The sequence below is a fragment of the Rhinoraja longicauda genome, chromosome 21, assembly GCF_053455715.1.
Source record: "Rhinoraja longicauda isolate Sanriku21f chromosome 21, sRhiLon1.1, whole genome shotgun sequence".
In the NCBI taxonomy this organism is placed as follows: Eukaryota; Metazoa; Chordata; class Chondrichthyes; order Rajiformes; family Arhynchobatidae; genus Rhinoraja; species Rhinoraja longicauda.
Genome location: NC_135973.1, coordinates 31,374,338 through 31,399,337, shown reverse-complemented (window position 1 = coordinate 31,399,337; position 25,000 = coordinate 31,374,338). Strand labels below are relative to the sequence as shown.

The 25,000-nt window shown below is 42.8% G+C and overlaps 1 protein-coding gene across 4 annotated transcripts in view; it reads left to right on the top strand.

Annotated features, from left to right (window-relative positions):
- The window catches only part of fbxl16 (F-box and leucine-rich repeat protein 16), a 175,364-nt gene extending 153,166 nt beyond the window's left edge, over positions 1–22,198 (top strand). For all 4 annotated transcript variants that reach the window (XM_078418240.1, XM_078418237.1, XM_078418241.1 and 1 more), the window contains exons 4-6: positions 14,423–14,507; positions 16,428–16,491; positions 20,720–22,198. In XM_078418240.1, the coding sequence (XP_078274366.1) occupies positions 14,423–14,507; positions 16,428–16,491; positions 20,720–20,868 (298 nt within the window). In that variant the 3' untranslated portion in view covers positions 20,869–22,198. The remainder of the gene's footprint in view (positions 1–14,422; positions 14,508–16,427; positions 16,492–20,719) is intronic.
- Positions 22,199–25,000: the final 2,802 nt, after the last annotated feature.

Sequence of the window (25,000 nt, the reverse complement as noted above, 5' to 3'; positions counted from 1 at the left end):
TGAAAGCATAGATAAGAAATGTAGTAGAGAGATTTGGAGAGGAAGAATGGGAGAAACAATATAGAGTAAATTGCAGCGTTCCAAATGGTAAGCAACGTCAGAGGAACTAGGGTGAACTTGTGCACAAATGCTTTAAAATAGAAGGGCATGTTGAGAGTGATTAATAATACATATGGGACGTGGTATTCATAAAAAGGGGAGAGAGTACAAAAGCTGGAAAGCGATGTTAAAGCTGTATGAAACACTGGTAAGGCCACACTGAAATACAGCATCCATTGGTGGTCATTACATTCAAGTAAAGATGAGAAAGTCCTCGACTAGTTCTAGGGATGAAGGACTTCATACGGAGGGTTAGAATGGAGAAGCCAGGGTTGTTACTCCTGGAAGGGTGACACTTCAGAGGATATTTTACCGAGGTGTTCGAGATAATTACTGCCTTAGATCGAGAAAATAGTGAGAAGCTGATCCAATTAGTGAATGGTTCAAGGACCAGGGGACAGATTTAATACTTTGGCCATAAAGGTCAAGGGTTAGTGTGTTTGGGGAGGGGAGGAAATGCGAGGAAATCTGAGAAAAGTAAAGTATAGAATTTATTACCTGTAAAGGATGAGGAGATAATTTGAAGGATTATCAAAAATATGACCAGTTTGCTATACAATCTGTGCAATAGACAGGTCAGATGGCATCCTTCTGCACCTGGACAATGTTATCATTCTAACATTATCTCTTGCATTTTCTATTATCATTTTTTCTCTGCAATCAGTAGCATTAGCTCAACTTGTAGGAGAAAGGGGACAAATCCTTTTAATCTTTGGGTTTAATTGAGATAAATATACTCTGAACATCTACTTTCATTGTACGGTCCATGACTCTGGCATTTTGGATTCGTTAATTTCAAAAGATTTACGAGCATTTACTAAATTCATACAAGATTTTTTTTGCTTATTTGGTTCTGGGACTCACCACCATTCACAAGACACGTGCTGTGCACCTTGAATCTTTGGAATCACATCTTACTCATTGGAGTATCGTGACAGTGACCACCTAAATTTTTTGTTTGCCTGAAATACCAACAGGCCCTTGACTCTATACAGTTTAATTTATTGTCATGTGTACCGAGGTACAGTGAGAAGCTTTTTGTTGCACGCTAACCAGTCAGCAGAAAGACAATACATGATTACAACCAATCTATTTACAGTGTATGGATGCATGATTAGCGAATAACGTTTAGTGGAAGGTAAACCCAGCAAATTCCAGTCAAGGATAGTCCGAGGGTCACCAATGAGGTAGATGAATGAATGAATGAATGAATGAATAAGTTTATTGGCCAAGTATGCACAGACAAGGAATGTGCCTTGGTGCTCCGCTCACAAATGACAACACAAACATACAGTTAACAATTAAGAATAAAGCATAATCACATCAAAACAATATGGATACAACATTACGGTCTAAACATGTGGGTGAAAATAAACCAGAGCAAAAAAGAGACTACAGACTTTGGTTATTGAGTAGAACTATCACTCGTGGAAAAAAGCTGTTTTTGTGTCTGGCTGTGGCTGCTTTGACAGTCCGGAGTCGCCTTCCAGAGGGAAGTGCTTCGAAGAGTTTGTGGCCAGGGTGAGAGGGGTCAGAGATGATCTTGCCCGCTCGCCTCCTGGCCCTTGCAGTGTACAGTTCGTCAATGGGGGAAGGTTGCAGCCAACAACCTACTCAGCTGTGCAAACGATCCGTTGCAGCCTCCGGATAGTACTTCAGCACTGCTCTCTGGTTGTGGTGGGATGATACAGATGCCTGATAACAGCTGGGAAGAAACTGTCCCTGAATCTGGAGATGTGCGTTTTCACTCTTCTATATCTTTTGCCCGATGGGAGAGGGGAGAAGAGGGAGTGGCCAGGGTGTGACTTGTCCTTGATTATGTTGCTGGCCTTGCCGAGGCAGTGTGAGGTGTAAATGGAATCAATAGAAGGGAGCTTGGTTTGTGTGATGGCCTGGGCTGCGTCCACAATTCGCTGTAATTTCTTGCGGTCCTGGATGGAGCTGTTCCCAAACCAAGCTGTGATGCATCCTGATAAAATGCTTTCTATGATGAAATGCTGGGACAGGAGCGAGGTGGGATGGGGAACTGTGGGCGATATGTTAGCAGGGCTGAATTTAAAAGAGCAATCAGGGCGGCACAGTGGTGCAGCTGTAGAGTTACTGCCTTACAAGACCAGAGACCCGGGTTCGATCCTGACTAGGGGTGCTTGTCTGTACGGAGTTTGTACCTGTGACCTGCGAGGGTTTTCTCCGAGATCTTCGGTTTCCTCCCACACACCAACGACGTACAGATTGGTGGGTTAATTGGCTTGGTATAAATGTCAAATTGTCCCTGGTGTGTGTAGGGTAGTGCTAATGTGCGGGGATTACTAGTCAGCGCGGACTAGGTGGGCAGTGGGGCCTGATTCCGCGCTGTATCTCTAAACTAAACTAAACTGAAAAGGACAAGGAATTAAAAAGTGCCAATTGTTAGAGTAGGGTTGAGGTGACTGAAACATCTGTTGGTAATGATATGGATGGTGGTATAAATAGAAGGAAGCGGATGCATAACATCAATGCAGAAATAGGTACGAAATTGGAAGAGGCTGCAAAGGGTTTGCATGGGAGAAAGCTGTGATGCGATTTTAAACAGTTAACAAAGATTTTTGGTTGCAGTGATCTGCATGTTGCTCGTCACTAAAAGTAGACATATTCTAAGAGGGACATTCATTCAATTCTGGAGTCCATGTAATGAGGAAGAGAGCAGGAGGTGTCACAGTCTAAGATTATGCCAAGATGGCTTAATCAGTGAGTGTATGAGCAGGGAGGAAGATGGTATACTGATTGATCAGAGATAATAGGATAACTCTACAGTCCTTCATTCATTGTGCTCTTTAAGTTACCAGCTCCGATACATTTTCTTTCAATTCCCTAAAGAGTCTACGCTCTAATGCAGCACCGTACAGCAATAAATTATTTAAACTCTGTCGGAATGCACACAACATGACCACTATATATTTTTTATTAGTTGCTAAATTTGGAATATGCCTTTGTTAGCAAAGTATGTGATGAAGAATCACTGCACATTTCTGTCAGTTACTGCTTATGTACAATTATAAGGCTTCCCTTTTCATCGAGCCAGTATGGACTGTGGCTCAGAAGTGGAATCGCACCTCGTTCATTCTGTAGGTTTAAAATGGCTTCCAAAGGCTCGTAAATGCCAGGTGAATATATGACTTAGTTACCAACCTGGCCTGCCACTAGTACACTGGTAAAAGCTACTCCATAAGTATCCAGGGCATGGGGCAGAATGAAATGCCATTGTCCAATGTTTCCGCTGCTTTTTCCCAGCCCTGGAATTTGCCCAGGTGCAGACAGTAGAAACAGATTCCATATTTTTAAACCTAGGGCTGTGAACAACATTGGCAAGGACAATATTTACTGCCCATATGCAAATGCCCCTGGAGTTGTGCTGCAGTTCATCTGGCTAAGGTACTTTCAAAGTGTTGTAGGGAAGGGAGTTCAGAGTTCACAGATACAGCATGGAAACATGGAAACGCAGACCATTAAACTCCTGTTCACATTAGTTTTATGTTATCCCACTATCGCATCTTTGCACAGAGGCCAATTAATCCGACACGTCCCTGTACGTCTTTGGGATGTGGAGGAAACCAAAACACCCGGAGGAAACCCATGTGGTCACAGGGAGAATGTGCATTATTTCACGCAGGCAGTACTCAAGGTCAGGATGGAACCTGGGTCTCTGGCGCTGTGAAGCAGCAGCTCTATCAGCTGCGCCCCGGCGCTGCCCCCCTATTTCCTGGATGTAGTTTCAGCAATGATAAAAGTATACGTTTTTAAGACCAGATGGGAACCTCAGTTTGCAGTGTTATGTAAAGCACCTCCTGCCCTTGGTCTTCATGATGCAGAGTCGGTGGGTTTGAAAGGCGCTGCAAAGTATCATTGGAAAAGAGTTAACAGTGCATTTTGTAGACAGTACATGTTGCAACCACAGTTGCACCATGGCAGAGGCAATGTATGTTGAGGTTGGCTGATGGAATACCAGTCATGGGGATTGACTTGTCTTGGATGGCTTCAAATTACCATGGTATTGTAGGAGCTGCACTCATCCAGGCAAGTGTACATCTGTTGGGGAAGTGAGGCATTTGACACAGGAGGCCAAGCCTTGAATATGCTCTTGCAGCCACAACATTTGAACTTTCCAGTTGAATTTAGTTTAGTTTAGTTAATTGTCATGTTTACTGCGGTACAGTGAAAAGCATTATTGTTGTGTGCTACCCAGTCAGCAAAAGACTATACATGATTACAATCAAGCTGTCCACAGTGTACAGTTACAGGATAAAGGGAATAACATTTAGTGCAAGATAAAGTCCAGTAAAGTCCGATTAAAGATAGTCCGAGGGTCTCCAATTAGGTAGATGAGGACCACTCTTTGGTTGGTGAGAGGACAGTTCAGTTGCCTGATAACATCCGAGAAGAAACTGTCCCTGAATCTGGAGGTGTACGTTTTTACACTTCTGTACCTCTTGTCTGACAGGAAGAACTTTTTCAGTCAGAGAGTGGTGAAGGTGTGGAATTCTCTGCCTCAGAAGGCAGTGGAGGCCAGTTCGTTGGATGCTTTCAAGAGAGAGCTGGATAGAGCTCTTAAGGATAGCGGAGTGAGGGGGTATGGGGAGAAGGCAGGAACGGGGTACTGATTGAGAGTGATCAGCCATGATCGCATTGAATGGCGGTGCTGGCTCGAAGGGCTGAATGGCCTACTCCTGCACCTATTGTCTATTGTCTATTGTCTATTGAGAGGGGAGAAGAGGGAGACTGATCTTTAATTATGCTGGTGGCTTTGCTGAGGCAGTGTGAGGTATAAATGGAGTCACTGGAAGGGAGGTTGGTGTGGGTTATGGTCTGGGCTGTGTCCACAATTCTCTGCAATTTCTTGCAGTCTTGGATGGAGCTGTTCCCAAACCAAGCTGTGATGCATCCTCAATAAAATCCTCTCTACGGCGCATCTGTAGAAGTCGGCAGGAGTTGTTGGGGACTACTAAGAAAGTAGAGGCGTTGGTGTGCTTTCTTGGATATTATTTCAATATGGCTGGTCCAGGACAAGTTACTGGTGATATTTATTCCTAGGAACTTGAAGCTTTCAACCATCTCTACTTCGGCACCGTCAGTGTATACCAGCGTGTGTGCACCACTTCGCTTCCTGAAGTTGATCACAATTTCCTTTGTCTTGCTGACATTGAGGGAAAGGTTGTTGTCTTGGGACCAGGTTCCGAGGTTCTCAATCTCCTTCCTGTTCTCCGTTTCGTCATTACTTGAAATCCAGTCCACAATGAGGGTATTGTCTACAAATTTGTAAATTGAGTTAGATTTGTATTTGGCTGCACAGTAGTGGGTGTACAAGGAGTACAGAAGGGGGCTGTCACAGTCGTGGATGTACAAGGAGTACAGAAGGGGGCTGGGAACGCATCCTTGTAGAACATCAGTGTTGAGGATTATCGTGGAGGATGACTTGTCCCCTATCCTCACTGATTGGGGTCAGGAAGTCGAGGATCCAGTTGCTACAACACCTAACACAATATTTCACGGTGGCGCAGCGGTAGAGTTGCTGCCTTACAGCGAATGCAGCGCCTGAGACTCTGGTTCGATCCCGACTACGGGTGCTGTCTGTACGGAGTTTGTACGTTCTCCCCGTGACCTGCGTGGGGTTTCTCCGAGATCTTCGGTTTCCTCCCACACTCCAAAGACGTACAGGTATGTAGGTTAATTGACTGGGTAAATGTAAAAATTGTCCCTAGTGTGTGCAGGATAGTGTTAATGTGCGGGAATCACTGGGCGGGACGGACTCGGTGGGCCGAAAGGCCTGTTTCCGCGCTGTATCTCTAAATCTAAAAAAATCTAAATTTCAAGCTTTGATGTGTCAAACAAGCAGTGTGACTTATTTTTACATTTGATTTCAATATTTCTAGGAAATAAAATGCTATTTTTAATAGGCACAAAAATTAGATCAATATGGTTGAGTAGCCCAAATCCATGCACATAACATCCTTTTCTGCATTAAATAACTAGCTGGTTATACACCTCTTTACAGCTCATTTTTTCAAATTATTAATGTACAACCAATCTATGTGCATCTTTTCATCCCATTTAAAAAAATAATTCTAGAGACAAAATCAGCAAAGGTCTAGCACAGAGCTGTTGGGACCTCCAATCATTACTGTGCCTAATATGAACCTTGCACTTTACTGAACACTGAGTTTGCACCATTTAACCAATTCCCAGAGCACTGAGAGTCTCCTCGCAATTATAAGATCACATAAGGCAGAACAGCAGGATTAGGCCCTTTAACTTATCCAGTCTGCTCTGACATTCGATCATGGCTGATCTGTTTGTTTTACTCACAACCTCACTATCCAGCCTTCTCCCTGATACTTTTGGCCCCCTTACTAATCAAGAATTTATCAATCTCCATTTTAAAATTACCCAACAAAATTACTCCACCACCGAATGTGGCAATCAATTCCACATATTGTCCACCTGGCTACAGAAACTCCTCCTCAACTCCATTCTAAAGATACGTCCTTTTATTCTGAGGCTAAGCCCTCCAATCCTAGACTCTTCCACTACTGGAAACATCCTCTCCACGTTCACTCTAACTAGAACTAGGCCTTTCATTATTCGATAGGCACCAATGAAATCCCCTCTCATCCTTCTAAACTCCAGCGAGTACAGGCCCAGAATCTTCAAATGCTCCTCATACGTAAACCCAATCATCCCCGGGATCATTCTCATAAACCTCTTCTGGGCCTTCTCCAACACTAGCTGTAGGAGCCATTTTGCGTTTATTAGTTATGTTTGCATGTTATTATATTACTTTGTATCCTGCTGTAAGAGGTTAGTATTAAGCTTATGTATGGACTGGGAGGAGCCAGGCGGGCCAGATCCTTAGTATAACTTGCTTAACATTTACGCAATGCTTTAGTGTGTGACAACGAAGAAGCATACTGACAATAAGGTCAGCTTACAAGAGAAACCTGTTGACAATAAGGTCAGCAAGAAGTCATAAGTTACGTAAGAATTACGAGGAATTCTCTGCCTCAGAAGGCAGTGGAGGGCAGTTCTCTGAATGCATTCAAGAGAGAGCTAGATAGAGCTCAAGGATAGCGGAGTCAGGGGGTATGGGGAGAAGGCAGGAATGGGGTACTGATTGAGAATGATCAGCCATGATCACATTGAATGATGGTGCTAGCTCAAAGGGCCGAATGGCCTACTCCTGCACCTATTGTCTATTGTAAGAACGACGATTTGATATTCGATTTTTACCACAGTTACTGCAAGCTAACAATGAGTCATAACAAGTAAATGACAAGAGATATATCATATGTTATACTGCCAGTTCAAATAAACATCTAACTACTACGTCGTGGAGATCTCTGTTGTTATGTGCGTAAGAAAGGTATCTGCTCCCGCTTCTATGTTATATGGTAAGCGCTTTTTGGATCTTTATAAGGATGACGAGAAGCTAGCTGTTACACCAGCATATCCTTTCTCAGATATGGGGACCAAAATGCTCACAATATTCCAAATGTGGCCTGAACAGTGCCTTGTAAAGCCTCAGCATTACATCCTTTTGTATCCTTTACATCCTAGTCCTCTTGAAATGAAAGCTAACATTGCACTTGTCTTCCTTGCTACTGGTGCAACCTGCAAATGAACCTTTTGGGAATCCTGCACCAGCACTCCCAATTCTCTTTGCACCTTCGATTTCTGAATTCCCTCCTCATTTAGAAAATAGTCTACACCTTTATTCCTTGAACCGAAGTGCATGACCATACACTATGCTTCACTGTATTCCACTGAGTCCATTAGTTGACCTTGAAATTGAAATGGGTGAAAAGGCCGCTACTGACAGCCGATGTTGTGGCTGTAGGTTTCAGCTTTAAAAGATCCTGATTCTTCCGGAAGAATGTGTACCGCATTCTGGAGAGAAAGGTCCGCTGAGACGGTCAGGTAAGATTGCTGGTGCATTTAAGTGGCTTAAAAGCCCGCTACTTATTGCTGTAGTCGTGGGTGCAGATGTCAAGAGCAAACTTGAAGAGTTTTGCTTAAGTCTGATGTATCAAAGGTAGATCAGAGACTGTGCAGGAAGTAACAGACTTCTGAAGAAGGGTCTCGACCTGAAACGTCACTTATTCCTTTTCTCGAGGTGCTGTCTGACACGCTGAGTTACTCCAGCTTTTTGTGTCTATCTTCGGTTTAAACCAGCATCTGTAGTTCTTTCCTACGCAAATGAGATTCTAAGATTTATAAATAGAGGCAAGTGACTAGAAATGGAGCTAAAAGTATTTCTTGTACACCAAATAGATGCTGCCTATAGCACCAATGGCTCGCCCTTTTCTCACCTGACCCTGCCTTACAACCTGAGGGTATCTCCATTTGCCAATGTTCTGCATGGAATCCTCAGGCAAGGGGAAGGGTGGCAGTGGCTGCTTTATGATCAATGCTCGTGGTGAACTTATGTAACGTCCTTATCTCACTTCTGCTCCCCTGACCTTGCGTATATGTCCATAAAATGCCATCCCTTTTATCTACTGAGGGAATTCACCTCTACCATCTTGTCGGCAATCTACATACCTCCCCAAGCCAACACCAAGATGGCACCGGAGAAATTATACTCAGTCGTCAACTCTCTTGAGACAGCACAGCTTGACTCCCTGTTCATCACTGGTGACTTCCATCAAGCTAACTTCTAGAACATATTCCCCATGTCTCCTTCCCCATGCGGGCTGTTAATACTCTAAACCATTGCTACACCACCATCAAGCAGGTCTATCACCCCATTCCTCACTCTCATCGCAGCCAGAGGTCCCACCTGGGTTCATCCCCCCCCCAATCCCCTGCTGGCTCTGTCCCATTCATCTCAGTGGCAGAAGTGAAACATCTGCTTTCACAGGGGCAAACTCTTGGAAAGCAGCCGTTGTGGATGGAGCCCCTGGAAAGGTTCTGAAGTTGAACACCAATCCACTGGCCACAGCCTTCACCAACATTTTCAACCTCGCATTTCAACAATCTCCTGTCCCCATTTGTTTCAGGGAAACCTCCAATCTTTCCAATCCCCAAGAAAAGTAAATGACCTGTCTTAATGACAACAGCCCAGTAGTTCTAACCAACTATAATGAGGGGCTTTGAAAGACTGGTAATGGCCCACAACTGCACCAGTCTTCCAATCTACACCCTCTGCTATTTGCGTGTAGGAGAAGTAGGCCGACAGAGGGAACCAATTCCCTTGCACTACATTCAGTACAGCTCTTTACCACCTTGGCAAGAAGAACACCTACCTCAGGATTGTATTCCCTGGGTGTAGCTCAGCCCTCAATGCCAAAATACTGAATAAGCTCATCTCTAGCCCTATGGACCCTGGCCTTGAGACCTCCATCTGTAACTGGCCACTGGACCCTGATTGTTGGTTAAAATTAGTCAGTTGGTTAAAATTCCTCAGAGATCAGTTGGTTAAAATTAGTCAGTGAAATGAGAGCCTGGCCAGGGTGGTGTGAGTCCTTGACGATGCTGGCTGCCTTTATTAGGTAGCGCCTCCTATGGATCCCTTGGACGGTGGAGGTCTGAATAAGGGACTTGTTTCGAAACATCACCCATTCCTTCTCTCCAAAGATTCTGCCTGTCCCGCTGAGCTTTTTGTGTCCATCTTCGGTTTAAACCAGCATCCGCGGTTCCTTCCTACACAAGTCAGTAGCCGTGATGGATCGGGCACTGCTCATTACGTTTTGTCATTTCCTTCACTACTGGGTCTTCGAGCTACTGAACCAGGCCGTGATGCAACCAGTCAATATACTCTCTACTGTACACCTCTCGAGGTTCAAAAGAGTATTCATCGACATACCGTTTCACTCTGTCGCCATCATTACTCAGCATTGATTGCCCTCTCCTGCTACTCTTAACATCTGTTTATCTCATGCTGAGGGCGCCTCTGTCTCCCATACTCTTCTATACTCAAGGTTGATCTTCCTTGGATAAAAGTAGATGTGTAGTTAACCACATGCACCATCACTTTCTACTTGTCATTTATTCTCTTGCACGGAAGGTGGCAGTAGACAGCTCTCCATTCCATTAAAAAGACGTTTAGCAATGAAGACGCCAAAGCAGTTTCGAAGGTATCCTTAAAAACATTGTAGATTTCAGATCAAAATTTGTATTTTTCACGCCCAGATACCAATTAGTGATGTTATAAATTGCTGAATCAGAAGTCGTCGATGCGGGTAATAAGGGAAGAGAATGGCTTATCAAGGACATTGTTAGCTACACTGCAACAATGCCAACTCAAAGCTTCTACACTGCAATGTTATTTTTCTATTTTTAGGATGCACTCCTTTGTTCCACCGGGTGGCACCACCAGCACTGGATGCCTCGCCAACAGTCTGTCTGCCCTTTATTCTGTTTTTGTTATTTTAAGTATGTGATAAAAGTATGCTTTCGTGTTTCTTGGTTTGTTTTATGTGGGGGCTGGGGGGGAAATTGGGGGAAACGTTTTTTCAATTTCTTACTTCGACGGAGATGCAATTTTTCTCCGTATTGGATCTCCGTCCCCACTGCGGCCTAACATCGAGGAGTTGGCGGCCTTTCCTGGAGACTGGCCCAGCGCTTCAAGCCGCGGACTTTAACATCAGGAGCTGCGATCCTTTGCCGAGGATCGACTGTGGAGAGCTCCAACCGCGGGACCTGTGGACTTTAACATCGGGAAGTCTCTGGTAAGAAGAGGCCGATTCAGGAGCTCCATGCCGCAGAGAGTTTCAACCGTCCCAACGCGGGAATTCGATTATCCCGACGCGAGGGCCTCGGACAGTCGGCAGCGGCGACTGTGGATGGTTCAACAGTCCCGACCACGGGTGAACAAAGAGGAAGATGATTGATCTTTATTACCTTCCATCACAGTGAGGAATGTGGAATTCACTGGTGGATATTTATGTTAAATTTTATTTTATATGGCTGTGTGTCTTGTTGCTTTTTGCTTAGTGTGGCTGTATGGTACCTCAAATTTCGCTGAGTTACCAAATTTCACTTAATAGGTATATGTGACAATTAAATTGAAACTGGAATCTTGAATCTTTGTTCAGAATTGATATTCACTGTAGATATTCAGTTTTTGGAGAGGAAAAAGCTAAATCTTTAAAAATTAATGTACAGCAATAAAATCAATACATCCCACTCCTGAATTAAACATCCAGGTAAAATGAATATTTACCAAGGGAAGGTTTATTTTATGAGTGGGTGTTATAGTATGTTAAATGAAATGCTGTGCTTTGTCATTGAGTGATGCAGTGAGGAAATGTTATAACACAAGGTCCAAGTGGCGGAAGGGCCCAATGCATTAAATCAGAATCTGAGGTTTTAAAGAGAATTCCAATGTTATTGTTGCTGCTAAATTATACAGGAACGTGACTACTTTTGTAAAAATGAACGACAGTTGCATTTTAGGTGTTGCTTAACAGGCCTGAGATCTAGGCGTCTTGGGGAACTTTGCAGGAAACGTGCACAGCGTTTCTTTACAAATGATCCAGTTACATTTCTTTAATACTTATGGCTGTGGCAGGTTCATTTCCATACCCACCAAAACAAACCCAGGTTCATTTCAGCACACCAAAATTAATATATCAAATTTTTTTTTTTTAATTCCTGAATAATAATTGGTTGCACACACTTTTGACACATGGCTAAGCATAAACCAAATGTTGATAAATGGTGTAGGATGAAACTGCAGATGCTGGTTTCCCCCAAAGATAGACTCAAAATGCTGGAGTATCTCAGCGGGACAGGCAGCATCTCTGGATAGAAGGAATGGGTGACGTTTTGGGTCGACACCCATATTCAGACTGAGAGTCAGGGGAGAGGGAGACAGAGATAAGGAAGTGTAAGGTGTGAAAACAAGACATCAGAGGGGATGGAGATCAAGGAGAATGTAGCATAGATCATTGTTAGCTAGGAGAAGATGACAACGAAACACACAGAGATAAAGTTAAATCAGGGGGACAGTCAGACTGGTCAGAGAACTGGGAAGGGGGAGGGATGGAGAGAGAGGGAAAGCAAGGGTTACGAAGTCAGAGAAGTCATTATTCATAACTCTGTGGTGTAAGCTGCCCAAGCAAAATATGAAGTGCTGTTCCTCCAATTTGCGCTGGGCCTCTCTCTGACAGTGGAGGAGGCCCAGGACAGAAAGGTCAGTATGGGAATGGGAGGAGGAGTTAAAGTGTTCAGCAATCAGGAGATCAGATAGGTTTAGGCGGTTGATGAATGGGCCAGGAGCCTCTGTGATTTAACTCAGCAGCCGTGACTGTTGTCATTAACCAAACTATAATACATATTTTTCCATCATTGTGCACAGAGAAAGCCTAAGAAGATTTATTTTAAGCATTGAAACTGGAATAGATTTAACTTAGTTATGCGTATGTCAAATGTGCTTTTTATAAGTTACACTTGTGTGAAAGAAACATGTGTGCCAAAATTATTGATAAAAATCACATAAAAAGCCAAGCAAGTCCATTAAATAAAAGGCACGGCATTAGACTACGTCTCATAGCAGCACAAATATGCAAAGCTGATAATACAAAGAATCTTGAATAGGGGCCAACAATACAGGAAGGTATGGCTGGGACTGGCTTCTGAAGCGACACATGCTATGCCTGGAAATTTGAGGTATTAAATGTAATAATCTGGACTCACAAACATTCTCTGCACCTTTTCCTGATTTTTCTTCACCTTTTGCTGATGTTTCTTCAGAGTTGTGAATTTGTGGAATTATCTGCCACAGAAGGCAGTGGAGGCCGACTCACTGGATGTTTTTGAGAGTTAGATTTAGCTCTTGGGGCTAAAGGAATCAAGGGATATGGGGGAAAAAGCAGGAACGGGGTACTGATTTTAGATGATCAGCCATGATCATATTGAATGGCGTGGCTGGCTCGAAGGGCCAAATGGCCTACTCCTGCACCTATTTTTCTTTGTTCAATGTTTCTATGTTTCCCTTCAAGATTTTAGGGCACCTTAACATTTAGCTTTCAGCAAGCATGTCCTCTTTGGACAGGCGGCACCTGCAATTCACATCTATCTTTTACAATAATAATGTTTGCATTCCTTGGGGTATTTACTGTTCGCATCCTTTCTGCCAGTTTTGGGCAATTTGTGTCAAAAACTGCAAGATAATTGGAATACTTAAATTTAACCCGACAGGGAACTCATGAATAGTGAAATTATGAGCAAAATAGAAACAGCCGTCAGTGTATGAAATAAACTGTGGGGCTAATTTTAATTCCCATGTCAGTCTCATGTGGATAGGGATGATGGGGTGAGGGTGAAATGGGCTTCATTAACATTAACACTGGCCAGGGTGGTGCAGGGGTAGATTTGCTGCCTTACAGCGCTGGAGACCTGGGCTCGATCCCGACTACGGATGCTGTCTGTACGGAGTTTGTACGGTCTCCCCGTAACCGCGTGGGTTTTCTCCAGGATCTCCGGTTTCTTCCCACACTCCAAAGACGTACAGGTTTGTAGGTTAATTGGCTTGGTAAATGTAAAAATTGTCCCTAGTGTGTGTAGGATAGTGACAGTGTGCGGGGATCGCTAGTCGGTGCGGACCCGGTGGGCCGAAGGGCCTGTATCTCTAAACTAAACTAAAAGCTAGTATTTCCACTTTACGGATTCCCATCAAGTAGCCATTTTGGAAAATGAAATAACAAGATCTGATGGAATGTGAGAAAATTATGACCGGAAAATACAAATTATTTTCACTTTTGTGCTTACATCTACTCTTACCATTACCACCACCAGTCCTATTACAACGACTATTTGCACATAAAATATCCGAAGATCCTTCAGAGGCACTAAAGATTTTCACAGAATGTTACTGCATTGATTTTTGAGTGGCAAGCCTGATTGATTTTATTTAAATTATGTGATATTTTTGCATGTGCTCAGATCCATAGAGCAGTTAAACATGGTGTAGAATGTTAATAACTTGGAGGCATTTAACCTTTATCAATCTTTGACAGAAGGTTTAGTGTGCAAAACTAAATACCTTTTCACTTGATTAATGTAGAAGTTTTATACCCTCTCTTTAAAAACCAAACTGAGTTCTGTGGCAATAGTTGCGATGATTCAGTTTATAAAGTAGCTTATTTCCATTGAAGGTATCACAAAATGCTGGAGTAACTCAGCGGGTCAGGCAGCATCTCTGGAGAGAAAGAATGGGTGACATTTCGGATCGGATCTCATTTAACAATGGATGGCTGTTAATCATATTTGATTTTTATCAAAATACAAAATACTGCAATGTTACAGATATTCCCCAAATTTGTTTTCATTGTTATGTGTTCTATTGCAGATGCGTGCGGATCACCGATACAGGGCTCGGCTATCTATCCACAATGTCTTCCCTGCGCAACTTGTACCTGCGATGGTGTTGCCAGGCGAGTATGGCACTACTCACGCTTTAAAGTTAAAATATTCACCTCATTTCCAGGACATACCGACAACTTTGAAAAAGCTGTGGTAACAAAGGCAATTGGCCGGCAATTGTAACACTTAATACAGTATTACAGAGCACTGTCCTTTCAAAATCATCAATACATTCACATGGAAATCCTGGGAGGTGCAGCAGCTAAATGCCAGTGACCACTTAGGCTTTAGATTCCCCAAAGCAAACTAACTGTGCTGGAGGCCTTGACCTACCAGTTGTGTGCCTTTCTATCACTGAGAATGGAGAATCCTGTATTGTGTTCAGAGGCTGGGTTCCATATCATCAACGGTCACACGTACTATCGGCCCTAGTTTGTCATGGGAATAGTGGAGCAATCAGATATTTTGATGGTAATGGTATTGGGGCAGTGGTGGTGGGGTGGGGGGAGTGAGGTGGGCGGAGAGGGGTGGAGTGAGATCAGGTACCGGTACTGATGCTGGGATGGAGTTGGGAGAATGGCATTTGGCACACCAGCAAAGTTTTGGACAATGAGGCTTTGTAATGTGATTGCCGGGCAGAATAACAGGAGATCCGAGCCTTGGACTGAGGGGATCACGGAGTCAGGGTCAGAATGGAGATTAGATGGGTGTTCGGAAGGTGCTTTGCAAGGATGTGGTCAGTCAATTAAAAAGGTAATTCAATTGAATATTACATCGGAAATATTTGAAATTCCAAGGATGTTGCACCAGAAGTGCCTGGCCAAATTTCTACAGTGAAAAAAAAAAGATCGATTTTCAATTGCACCAATGCAGATTTTAAAAAAACACAGTAATTTTGGACAATGACAAATTCATGTCAATAAGTAGGGTGGTAGATTTTGCAAAATGCCAAACATTAGCATGGATTATTAATAGCTATGACACCAGCAGTGGGAGTATTACAAAGATAATTGTCAAGATTTTATATGAAGCATGTTGCACATGGACAGATCGATGCAGACACGGTATCTTCACTAAATTAATAAATACTTAACACACTGTCTTAAAAACAATGACGGGGATATTCAAGCAATGGAGATAATGAACTGTTGTAATATTGATTTGTTTCTCTGTCTCCATGACCTGGACATTCCCTATAGCGCTGCATTTCACAGCTTTTACATGTTCCTCTGTGTATTTTCTTTCAAACTCTCTTACTAACTTATCAACCTCTCTTACTAACCTCATCAACAGTTTAGAATTGTCTGTTTTTTGTGTAAATGCTGTTTACAAACACATGGGTTGAGGAAACGATTTAAGCATTCGTGCAAAAACAAAAATCCCACTTTTTTTTCAAACTTTCAGGACATTTGATGGATTTGACACCATCTTTATGATAAATGATCATTTTGTTTAGTTTAGAGATACAGCACAGAAACAGGCCCTTCGGCCCACCGAGTCCACACCGACCAGCGATCCCCGCACATTAACGCTATCCTACACACACTAGGAACAATTTACATTTATACCAAGACAATTAACCTACATACCTGTACGTCTCTGGAGTGTGGGAGGAAACCGAAGCTGTCAGAGAAAACCCGTGCAGGTCACGCGGAGAACGTATAAACTCCGTACAGGCGGCACCCGTAGTCAGGATCGAACCCGGGTCTCTGGTGCTGCAAGTGCTGTAAAACAGCAACTCTACCGCTGCGCCACCATGCCACCACTAGTCATGGTGATACAATACCCAGGATCCATTAAAACCCAGGTTTTGTTTTCAATTTTGTTGCTGAAGGCAGTATAATGGGCCACTTAAGATCTCTCTTTCCAAAGTAAATTATTGACATTATCTTCAAGTTACTACTTATGCAACCTATTCTAACATAAGCAATTACAAAACAAGCCTGTGAAATAATGCCTGATGAACAGCTTATTCATATTTATTTTTGCAGGTGCAAGATTTTGGTTTACAACATCTCCTTGGAATGAGGAGTTTACGATTACTCTCATTAGCAGGTGAATAATTTTAGTTTTATCAATAGCGGCTAACTTAATATATGGAAGAGATTTTTGTGATATCCATTTGTGTGACCTGCTTCATGTGTAAAAATGCAAGGATATTAAAGTTTTCCACAAAAGTATATAAATTCAGAAATAACCTAGTGAGATAAAACATGCTTGGCACAACTTATAAAACATAACTCTGCTGCAATGGTATCATATCTGGTAGAGGTTTTTGGGAGATGGGATCATTGTGAGAAATGGGAAAAATGTTGGTGCATCTGGCAGGAATCTCAAACGTGAAGACTTGTCTTCTAAGTCTCGTTATCACATGCTCGACAAGGCTGATCATGATGGTTATTTTGCCCATCTGAACCATTACATTTAAAAAGCAAATTAATCACTTGATAGGGAAAATAAATTGTCATTTCTTTTCAAGATATTTTAAATAGTATTGGGTAGACTGACGGGACTGAGGGCTGATAAATCCCCAGGACCTAATGGTCTGCATCCCAGGGTACTCAAGGAGGTGGCTCGAGAAATTGTGGACGCATTGGTGATCATTTTCCAATGTTCAATAGATTCAGGATCAGTTCCTGTGGATTGGAGGGTAGCTAATGTTATCCCACTTTTCAAGAAAGGAGCGAGAGAGAAAACTGGGAATTATAGACCAGTTAGCCTGACATCGGTGGTGGGTGAGATGCTGGAGTCAATTATTAAAGAGATAATAACGGCGCATTTGGATAGCGGAAAAAGGATTGGTCCAAGTCAGCATGGATTTATGAAGGGGAAATCCTGCTGGACTAATCTTCTGAAATTTTTGGAGGATGTGACAAGTAAAATGGATGAAGGAGAGCCAGTGGGTGTAGTGTATCTAAACTTTCAGAAAGCCTTTGATAAGGTACCACACGGGAGGTTGGTGGGCAAAATTAGAGGTATTGGGGGTAGGGTATTGACATGGATAGAGAATTGGTTGGCAGACAGGAAGCAAAGAGTAGGAATAAACGGGTCATTTTCAAAATGGCAGGCAGTGGCGAGTGGAGTGCCGCAAGGTTCGGTGCTGGGGCCGCAACTATTTACAATATATATTAATGATTTGGATGATGGAATTAGAAGTAACACTAGCAAGTTTGCAGATGACACAAAGCTGGGTGGCAGTGTGAACTGCAAAGAGGATGTTAGGAGGTTGCAGGGTGACTAGGACAGGTTGAGTGAGTGGGCAGATGCATGGCAAATGCAGTAGTAATGTAGATAAATGTGAAGTTATCCACTTTGGCGGCAAAAATATGGAGGCAGATTATTATCTCAATGGTGTCCGATTAAGTAAAGGGGAAGTACAACGAGACCTTGGTGTCCTTGTACACCAGTCACTGAAAGTAAGCGTGCAGGTACAGCAGGCAGTGAAGAAAGCTAATGGCACGTTGGCCTTCATAACGAGAGGATTTGAGTACAGGAGCGAAGAAGTCCTTCTGCAGTTGTATAGGGCCCTGGTGTGACCACATCTGGAGTATTGTGTGCAGTTTTGGTCTAATTTGAGGAAGGATGTCCTTGCTATTGAGGCAGTGCAGCGTAGGTTAATCTCTGGGATGGAGGGACTGTCATATGAGGAAAGATTGTAAAGACTAGGCTTGTATTCACTGGAGTTTAGAAGGATGAGAGGGGATCTTATAGAGACGTATAAAATTATAAAAAGACCAGACAAGCTAGATGCAGGAAAAATGTTCCCAATGTTGAGGGTGTCTAGAACCAGGGGGCACAGTCTAAGAATAAAGGGGAGGCCATTTAAAACTGAGGTGAAGAAACTTTTTCACCCAGAGAGTTGTGAATTTGTGGAATTCTCTGCCACAGAAGGCAGTGGAGGCCAATTCACTGGATGAATTTAAAAGAGAGTTAGATAGAGCTCTAGGGGCTAGAGTAATCAAAGGATATGGGGAGAAGGCAGGCACAGGTTGCTGATTGTAGATGATCAGCCATGATCACAATGAATGGCGGTGCTGGCTCGAAGGGCCAAATGGCCTCCTCCTGCATCTATTTTCTATGTTTCTATGTTTCTATACTGACAACTTTGGATTGCAAATTTGTTGGAGCCTTCAGACAACAGACAAGGAGAAGAAAAGGAGTCCTAAACTTTCTTTTGATAGCTTCTTGAACAACTTATTACCCAAGGTGAGTATCGGGAGGTATGTACATTCCCCACATTGTGGGTGGAAAGTGGCCAAAGAACTTTCAAAGGAAGTAATAGTAGAAATCACCGTGAAATACCACAGAGGTACAGTACAAGGTAAGTAAAACCAATTATTTTTATTTCTCAGAACCTATTTATAGTCAGGCTCCAGCAGCACTTGGAGTGGTGAGTATTATTGCAACCGATCCTGTCACAGTAACGACAGTGCCTTATTTCACTCTTGTACGTGACATAAACTCTCTTGGTGCTCTCCTTTCCCGGTGTCAATTGCATAACCTGAACATCCTCTCGACTCCTTCATCAATTCACTCAACATACTTCCAATTCCCCACTCTTCTATTGCTTATCCGAGTCTTCCTTTCAGCTTAAGCACTGCATGCAGAAGGCTCATGCATGTGCATCTACCTTCTCAATATCCATTCATAATCCTGTCCTTCTCCATCTACAGGAGAAGCGAGCAGTCGATAGAAGGGAGAGAGAGAGAGAGTTTCACTGTTGGCGTTAAAAACCTGTCATGTGGTCCTCATCCAGATAGAACAGGAGACAACATAATTTTTTGGCACAGCAAGAAGGGACTGCTTCGGCAATGGTGAAACTACAAAGTCTTTTGAGCAGAGTGGCTGGTTATTGCTTGAACCTTGACATGAACTGCAAGCAATTGCACTTTGGACAACTCTCAAGGTGAACCAGTGTGGTCAAGCTTTGAATTTGTTAATATTCCAGCTTCTATGCCATTCTAACATGAGCTTTCTCTTTCTTCTAGGTCCCACTTAGTAGCAAGAACCTCATCAGCAGCCTGCAGATGAGGACACCTCAATAGGGCAACATCTGTCCTGAGGAATCACCGTTACGCATCACATAACTTTCACACACCACCACAGTGACTGATGCCTCTAGAGGATGCAAGTGATGTGGGATGGGTTTCGGTTGTCAACAATAAGTCACAAGGGGCTTGTACCTATAAAATGCAAAGCACAAATAAACAGGAGCAGCTATTGAATTACTTTAATCCACGTCACGCACATCACATGTTCACTGGCAAGACATTTATCACAAGCATCATCTGAGACCTCTAGAAGAAAGGAGTTCAGTCAACTCAGACTGGCCAATACAATATTGTGTGTAAAAAAATGAAGGTAACAATCGAGAGGGGATAAGAGTATTTGTGACAGCCACTCACAATGGAGGATGAATCCTGCTCCCCAGTATACCAATTAAAGAAACAGAAAATATAACGTCTGCTTTCACAAGGCAGCTCCAAGGCACCTTTGGTTTGCTTGAGATACTGACTGTGGCTCACATGTTGATGTATTTCATAAAGCAGGCCTAAAACAGGTAGGTGCCAGGCATCTTAGTTGCCTGTTGTAACCTGAGCACGGAGCCCCTGGAACCTGCTTCCCAGTTCAATAAGATCAGAGATAATATGCAACCTTCCACATCGCGAATTTAACATCTCCTTTAGAACCTGGCCCCGTGCAGTATGCAGCAGCATCGCCAGTATTGCATGCGGTGCATTATGAACGTGCACACTCATGTGCATGATGTGCAAGGGTGCCTTGTTTCCTTTTTCACGACAAGAAAACAGCATCATCTCAATGCATTTCTTACCCTTGTGGCTGCAGCTCGTGCACAAAAGCTTGTCCAAATTAAGTGAAACACTGGTGGACTGTCGGTAACCATGGTATTTTATCCCATTACGACTCACATTCTTTTGAGGTGACTGAAAAGAAAAGAAAAGAAAGGAAAAAAAGCTCTGGAATAATTATGTATATAAATAGAATACTTAATGAGAGCATTTACCTAACCTACATAACTGTGAGGTAAGATTATGGGATAATATTGTCCTCATTTTGGGGATTAACAGTTTAATCCCCAGTTCCAATCCTCTTAAGTATTCTCCATGTGTTTGCTTTTATTTTCAAAGCGGGGTGATTGGGGCTGGGAAGGAGCGATAGATCAGCCATGATTGAATGGCGGTGTAGACTTGATAGGCCGAATGGCCTCATTTTACTGCTATTCCTTATGACCTTATGACAACGCTGCCTTCTTGTTCCCTAGGCTGCCCATTGCTGACCACTGCTGGCCTCTCGGGCTTGATTCAGCTGCAAGACTTGGAGGAGCTGGAACTAACCAACTGCCCTGGCGCCACCCCAGAGCTCTTCAAATATTACTCCCAACACCTGTCCCGCTGTATGGTGATCGAGTAAGGACTCCAGGGATTGGCTGTTTACACAGAATGACCACTTCCAGCCAAACCCCAGCACTGACTACCAAACAGATAAAAGCTTGGAGATGAGTGTGCATCTGATCAATGATAGGAAAGTGATTTTACAGTGTCCGGAATGAGAAAGAAACTGTGAATATAAACAAACTGAGATTACTTTTGCTTTGGTGTGCAACCAGAGTCATCCCATTCTCTGTCTGGATGTGTGAATTCCACAGTCATTCCTGCTCATCACACTTTTCTCTAAATGTGGAGTGGTTGTGACCGGGCTTGTTCTGAGCATGTGCAGCATTTGCAGGTAGCTGCAGTCATATGCTGCTGCTGCTGTAACTCTTGTGTTTCGGTGCTGGATCTCTGTAATGTGTCTAACGTTTATGTAGAAATTCTGTTTGCTGAAATGTCTCCCTCTGCGGATGTCAGGCTGTATCTCTCTTATTAGGAAAACAAAACGAGTTGTGGTGTTCATTCCTTGTACTAGGGATGGATGTTAGAGCATCTCTTCCAGAAGCTGTTGTCAACCAATTCTAATAACTCTTAACCAGCTCACAATGGAGAGCATTCTCCACTAGCCCAAATGTTGGCAGATATTGTTTTTCGTGCAAAAAACAAAAACAAAACACAATTAGTATTTTCTTTTTTCAGTTTCTAATGTTGGCTGGTTCGCTGCTGAGGGGAACAGAGTTGGGGACTGGGGTTTAGACAAAGGAGTACAACACCTGACTTCTTTTTGGTGCAAGTTGAAGGACGTATGGGAAACAAAATCAGCAACAGCAACTGCCCATTTCATCCCTGAAGATTTCAGGGATTGGATGAGTTGGACTGGACTGTTTTCATATCTACAGGAGTATGTTTTCATAGAGACAAAAAGAAGCCCATTCTTGTTGTGAGCCTCCTATGAAAGCAGGATGGCCTTGGGACTTCCTTACTGTATATATTTTTCTGTCTGTTTGGATACTCTTTAAAGAATCATATCTTATATTTGCTAAGTGTTTTCCTGTGCTGTTAGCCATTGGCTGTGATTTATAATATGTTGCTTTAAATGAAAAGATCTTAGAAGGTAACATGGAAGGCCTGAACTCCATATATCTGCTGTAAAACTACCAAGCTTTTCTTAACCCTGCTACCCCACGCCCCCGCCCAGCTATACAGTGGAATTTTACAAAGAAACTCAAAGCAGAAGCAGCAATATTATTTCTATCATTGCTTTCAGCTGAATTGTGATGCCTTTGTTGTGTACAGTGTGATGCTTCCATGCAGTATCCTTTCGGAAAGTCAGTCCACTGTCAGTACAAATATTCTTAAAATAAATATTCCAAACAAAATCTCTAGCTCTTGCTGCCTTCATTGAAAGTGCCATTTAGCTTCTTCACAGAACTACCATAAAAAGGTCAGCCTGAAGAAGGGCCTCGACCCGAAACGTCACCCATTCCTTCTATCCAGAGATGCTGCCTGTCCCGCTCAGTTGCTCCAGCATTTTGTGTCTAAAAAGGTAATTCGATGGCTTTAGCAGGGGGGTCAAAAACAAGAGGAGTTAGGTTTGAAGTAATTGGTAAAGGATTAGTGGGGAGGTGACAAAATATTGCCCAGAGGACAGCAGGAATCTGAAATTCATTGCTGAGGGTTAGAGGGGGAAACTTTCAATATATTCATAACCCTTGAAGGTGGACTTGAAGAACAGTGTGGCAGAGCCTTCTCTATGTTAACATTAGCCCAAATTGTTTTTTCCTTTGCCGTTTTAAAAACAGTTAGAACGATGACCTCTTCCAGATACAATTTGTGTGGAATAAAAAACAAACAGCACGAGCCTCACAGCCAGCTCAAGAACAATGGAAAAGCATTTTTTAGATTTAAAAAAGCTGAACATGATAGAAAAAAGAATTGTCAGTCATAGTGCATGGAAACAGGCCCTTTGGCCCATCTTGCCTATGCCGATTAAGGTGTCCCATCTACATTAGTCCTACCTGCCCATATTTGGCTTTCATATCCCTCTAAATCTTTCCTCTCCAGGCTGCTGTCCAATTAAAATGATGTCCTACTACCTGCCTCAACTACCTCCTCCGGCAGCTTGTTCCATACACCCACCACCCTCTATGTAAAAAGTTGCCCCTTAGGTTCCTTTTAAATCTTTCCCCTCTCATCCTAAACCTATGTCCTCTGGTTCTTGATTCCCCTACACTGGGTAAAAGACTCTGTGCGTCTGCCCTATCTATTCCCTTCATGGTCTTATACATCACTATAAGATTACTCCCAATCCTCCTGACTCCACGAAATAAAGTCCTAGCCTGCCCAACCTCTCCAGTCCTGGCAACATCCTCGTAAACCTCTCTGCACTCTTTCCCGCTTATCTTTACTATAGCACGGTGACCAAAATGAACACAATATTCCAAATGTGGCCTCATCAGTGACTTGTACAATTGTAACATAACATTCCAACTTCTTTGCTCAATACTCTGACTGATGAAAGCCAATGTGCTGAAAGCATTCACGACCACCCTATCTACCTGTGACGCCACTTTCAAGGAACTATGTGCCTGCACTCCTAGATCCCACTGCTCCACATGCAACACTGCTCAGAATCCTGCCATTCACTGTGACAAAATGTTTGGAGTGATAATGAAGCGACAACTATTTACCTTTACTGCAAAGAGGAAAGTAATGCAAGATGTCACGAGAAGGAAAAAGTTGACAATTTAGAAGGTAATTCTCCTAAAAGTTGGTAGAAATTGAAACTGATGCACAAGTCAGCAAGAGCAGTAATGGGCCAGTCAAAAAAAGTAGACTTTACAAGAATTTATTTGAGCAGTCTTCAAATTATTTTAAATAATTTATTCTTAAGTAAAACCAAAAATGGTAATGGAATGGTGGGCACAACCTGGAATCAGATTTAGATCAGGTATTGGCTTAATGTCCTTTACGTTTTTGTGCATTTGTGTTATTGTAGAGCAATGAGTGAAGTTGAGTGGGGAGATAAATTTAAGCATGCAGAACATTTATCTATCGGCAAGCAAACAGTAAACAAGTGACTTTTCCCCACATCCGATTAAATATTCTCTAAAATGTACCATGGAGAATATTTCACAGAACCCTGACATTGTTGTGTGAAACATTCTAATAATATTCCAGGGTCATTACTCTTAAACAAAACCAATTGTATCCATCAACGCTCTCCTCATAATTATGTAAACATCCTTTTTTTCCCTTCACAAGCAGCAAAGAAAAAAGTTACAGCACAGATGGGGGCTATTTTTCTCTTCACATCCATGCCAGGAAAGTCTCAGAATAAAACACTGCCACCATAAGAGTAGCAATTAACTCCAGCATCAAGCTCAAGTAGAAGCCGAAAGGGTTATAAATAACAATAACAGTTGGAAATGTAATAGAGACTGCTACGTACTCAATGGATTTGATGGCATTCACGTCCCTACTCCAAATCCTGCCATCATTTAAATCTTAATGATACTTCAACCTTCATGTACTCCCTCCATCTCTTTCTCTCCATAACATATGGAGGTTTTGGCAATCCCCCCCATAATTTATTCAGAAATAAATTTTCTCTTTCGCCATCTTGTCAAATTGTGCGATTCAATCTGCCTAATAATAACACCCCTATTAAGGGGTGTGAAATGTAAATGATGAATAGTTAAATAGTTTCATGGGTATAAATTAAAAGTACATCTCTGATGCTTAGTGAGATTCAGTTCAAAACAGGAATATGGGAGGAGTGGAACACTGGTGATGGTGGTCAGAACCAGGTGACAGTTTGGAGGTACAGTTTAGAGAAACAGGCCCTTCGGCCCTCCAAGTCCGCACTGACCATTGTTCACACTAGTTCTATGATATCCCACTTTCTCATCCACTTCCTACACATTTGGGGCAATTTACAGAGGTCAATGTACCCACAAACCTGCACGTCTTTGGGATGTAGAAGGAATCCGGAACACCCGGAAGAAACCTACGCAGACCCAGGGAGATCATGCAAAGCCTACAAGAAAACATCCGAGGTCAGGATCGAACCTCTGTCTCTGGCGCTGTGAGGCAGTAATGCTATCAGCTGTCCCATCGTGCCACCATTGGCAATGTTTAGTGATGGCAACTATTCCCAGAGACGCAGCTAG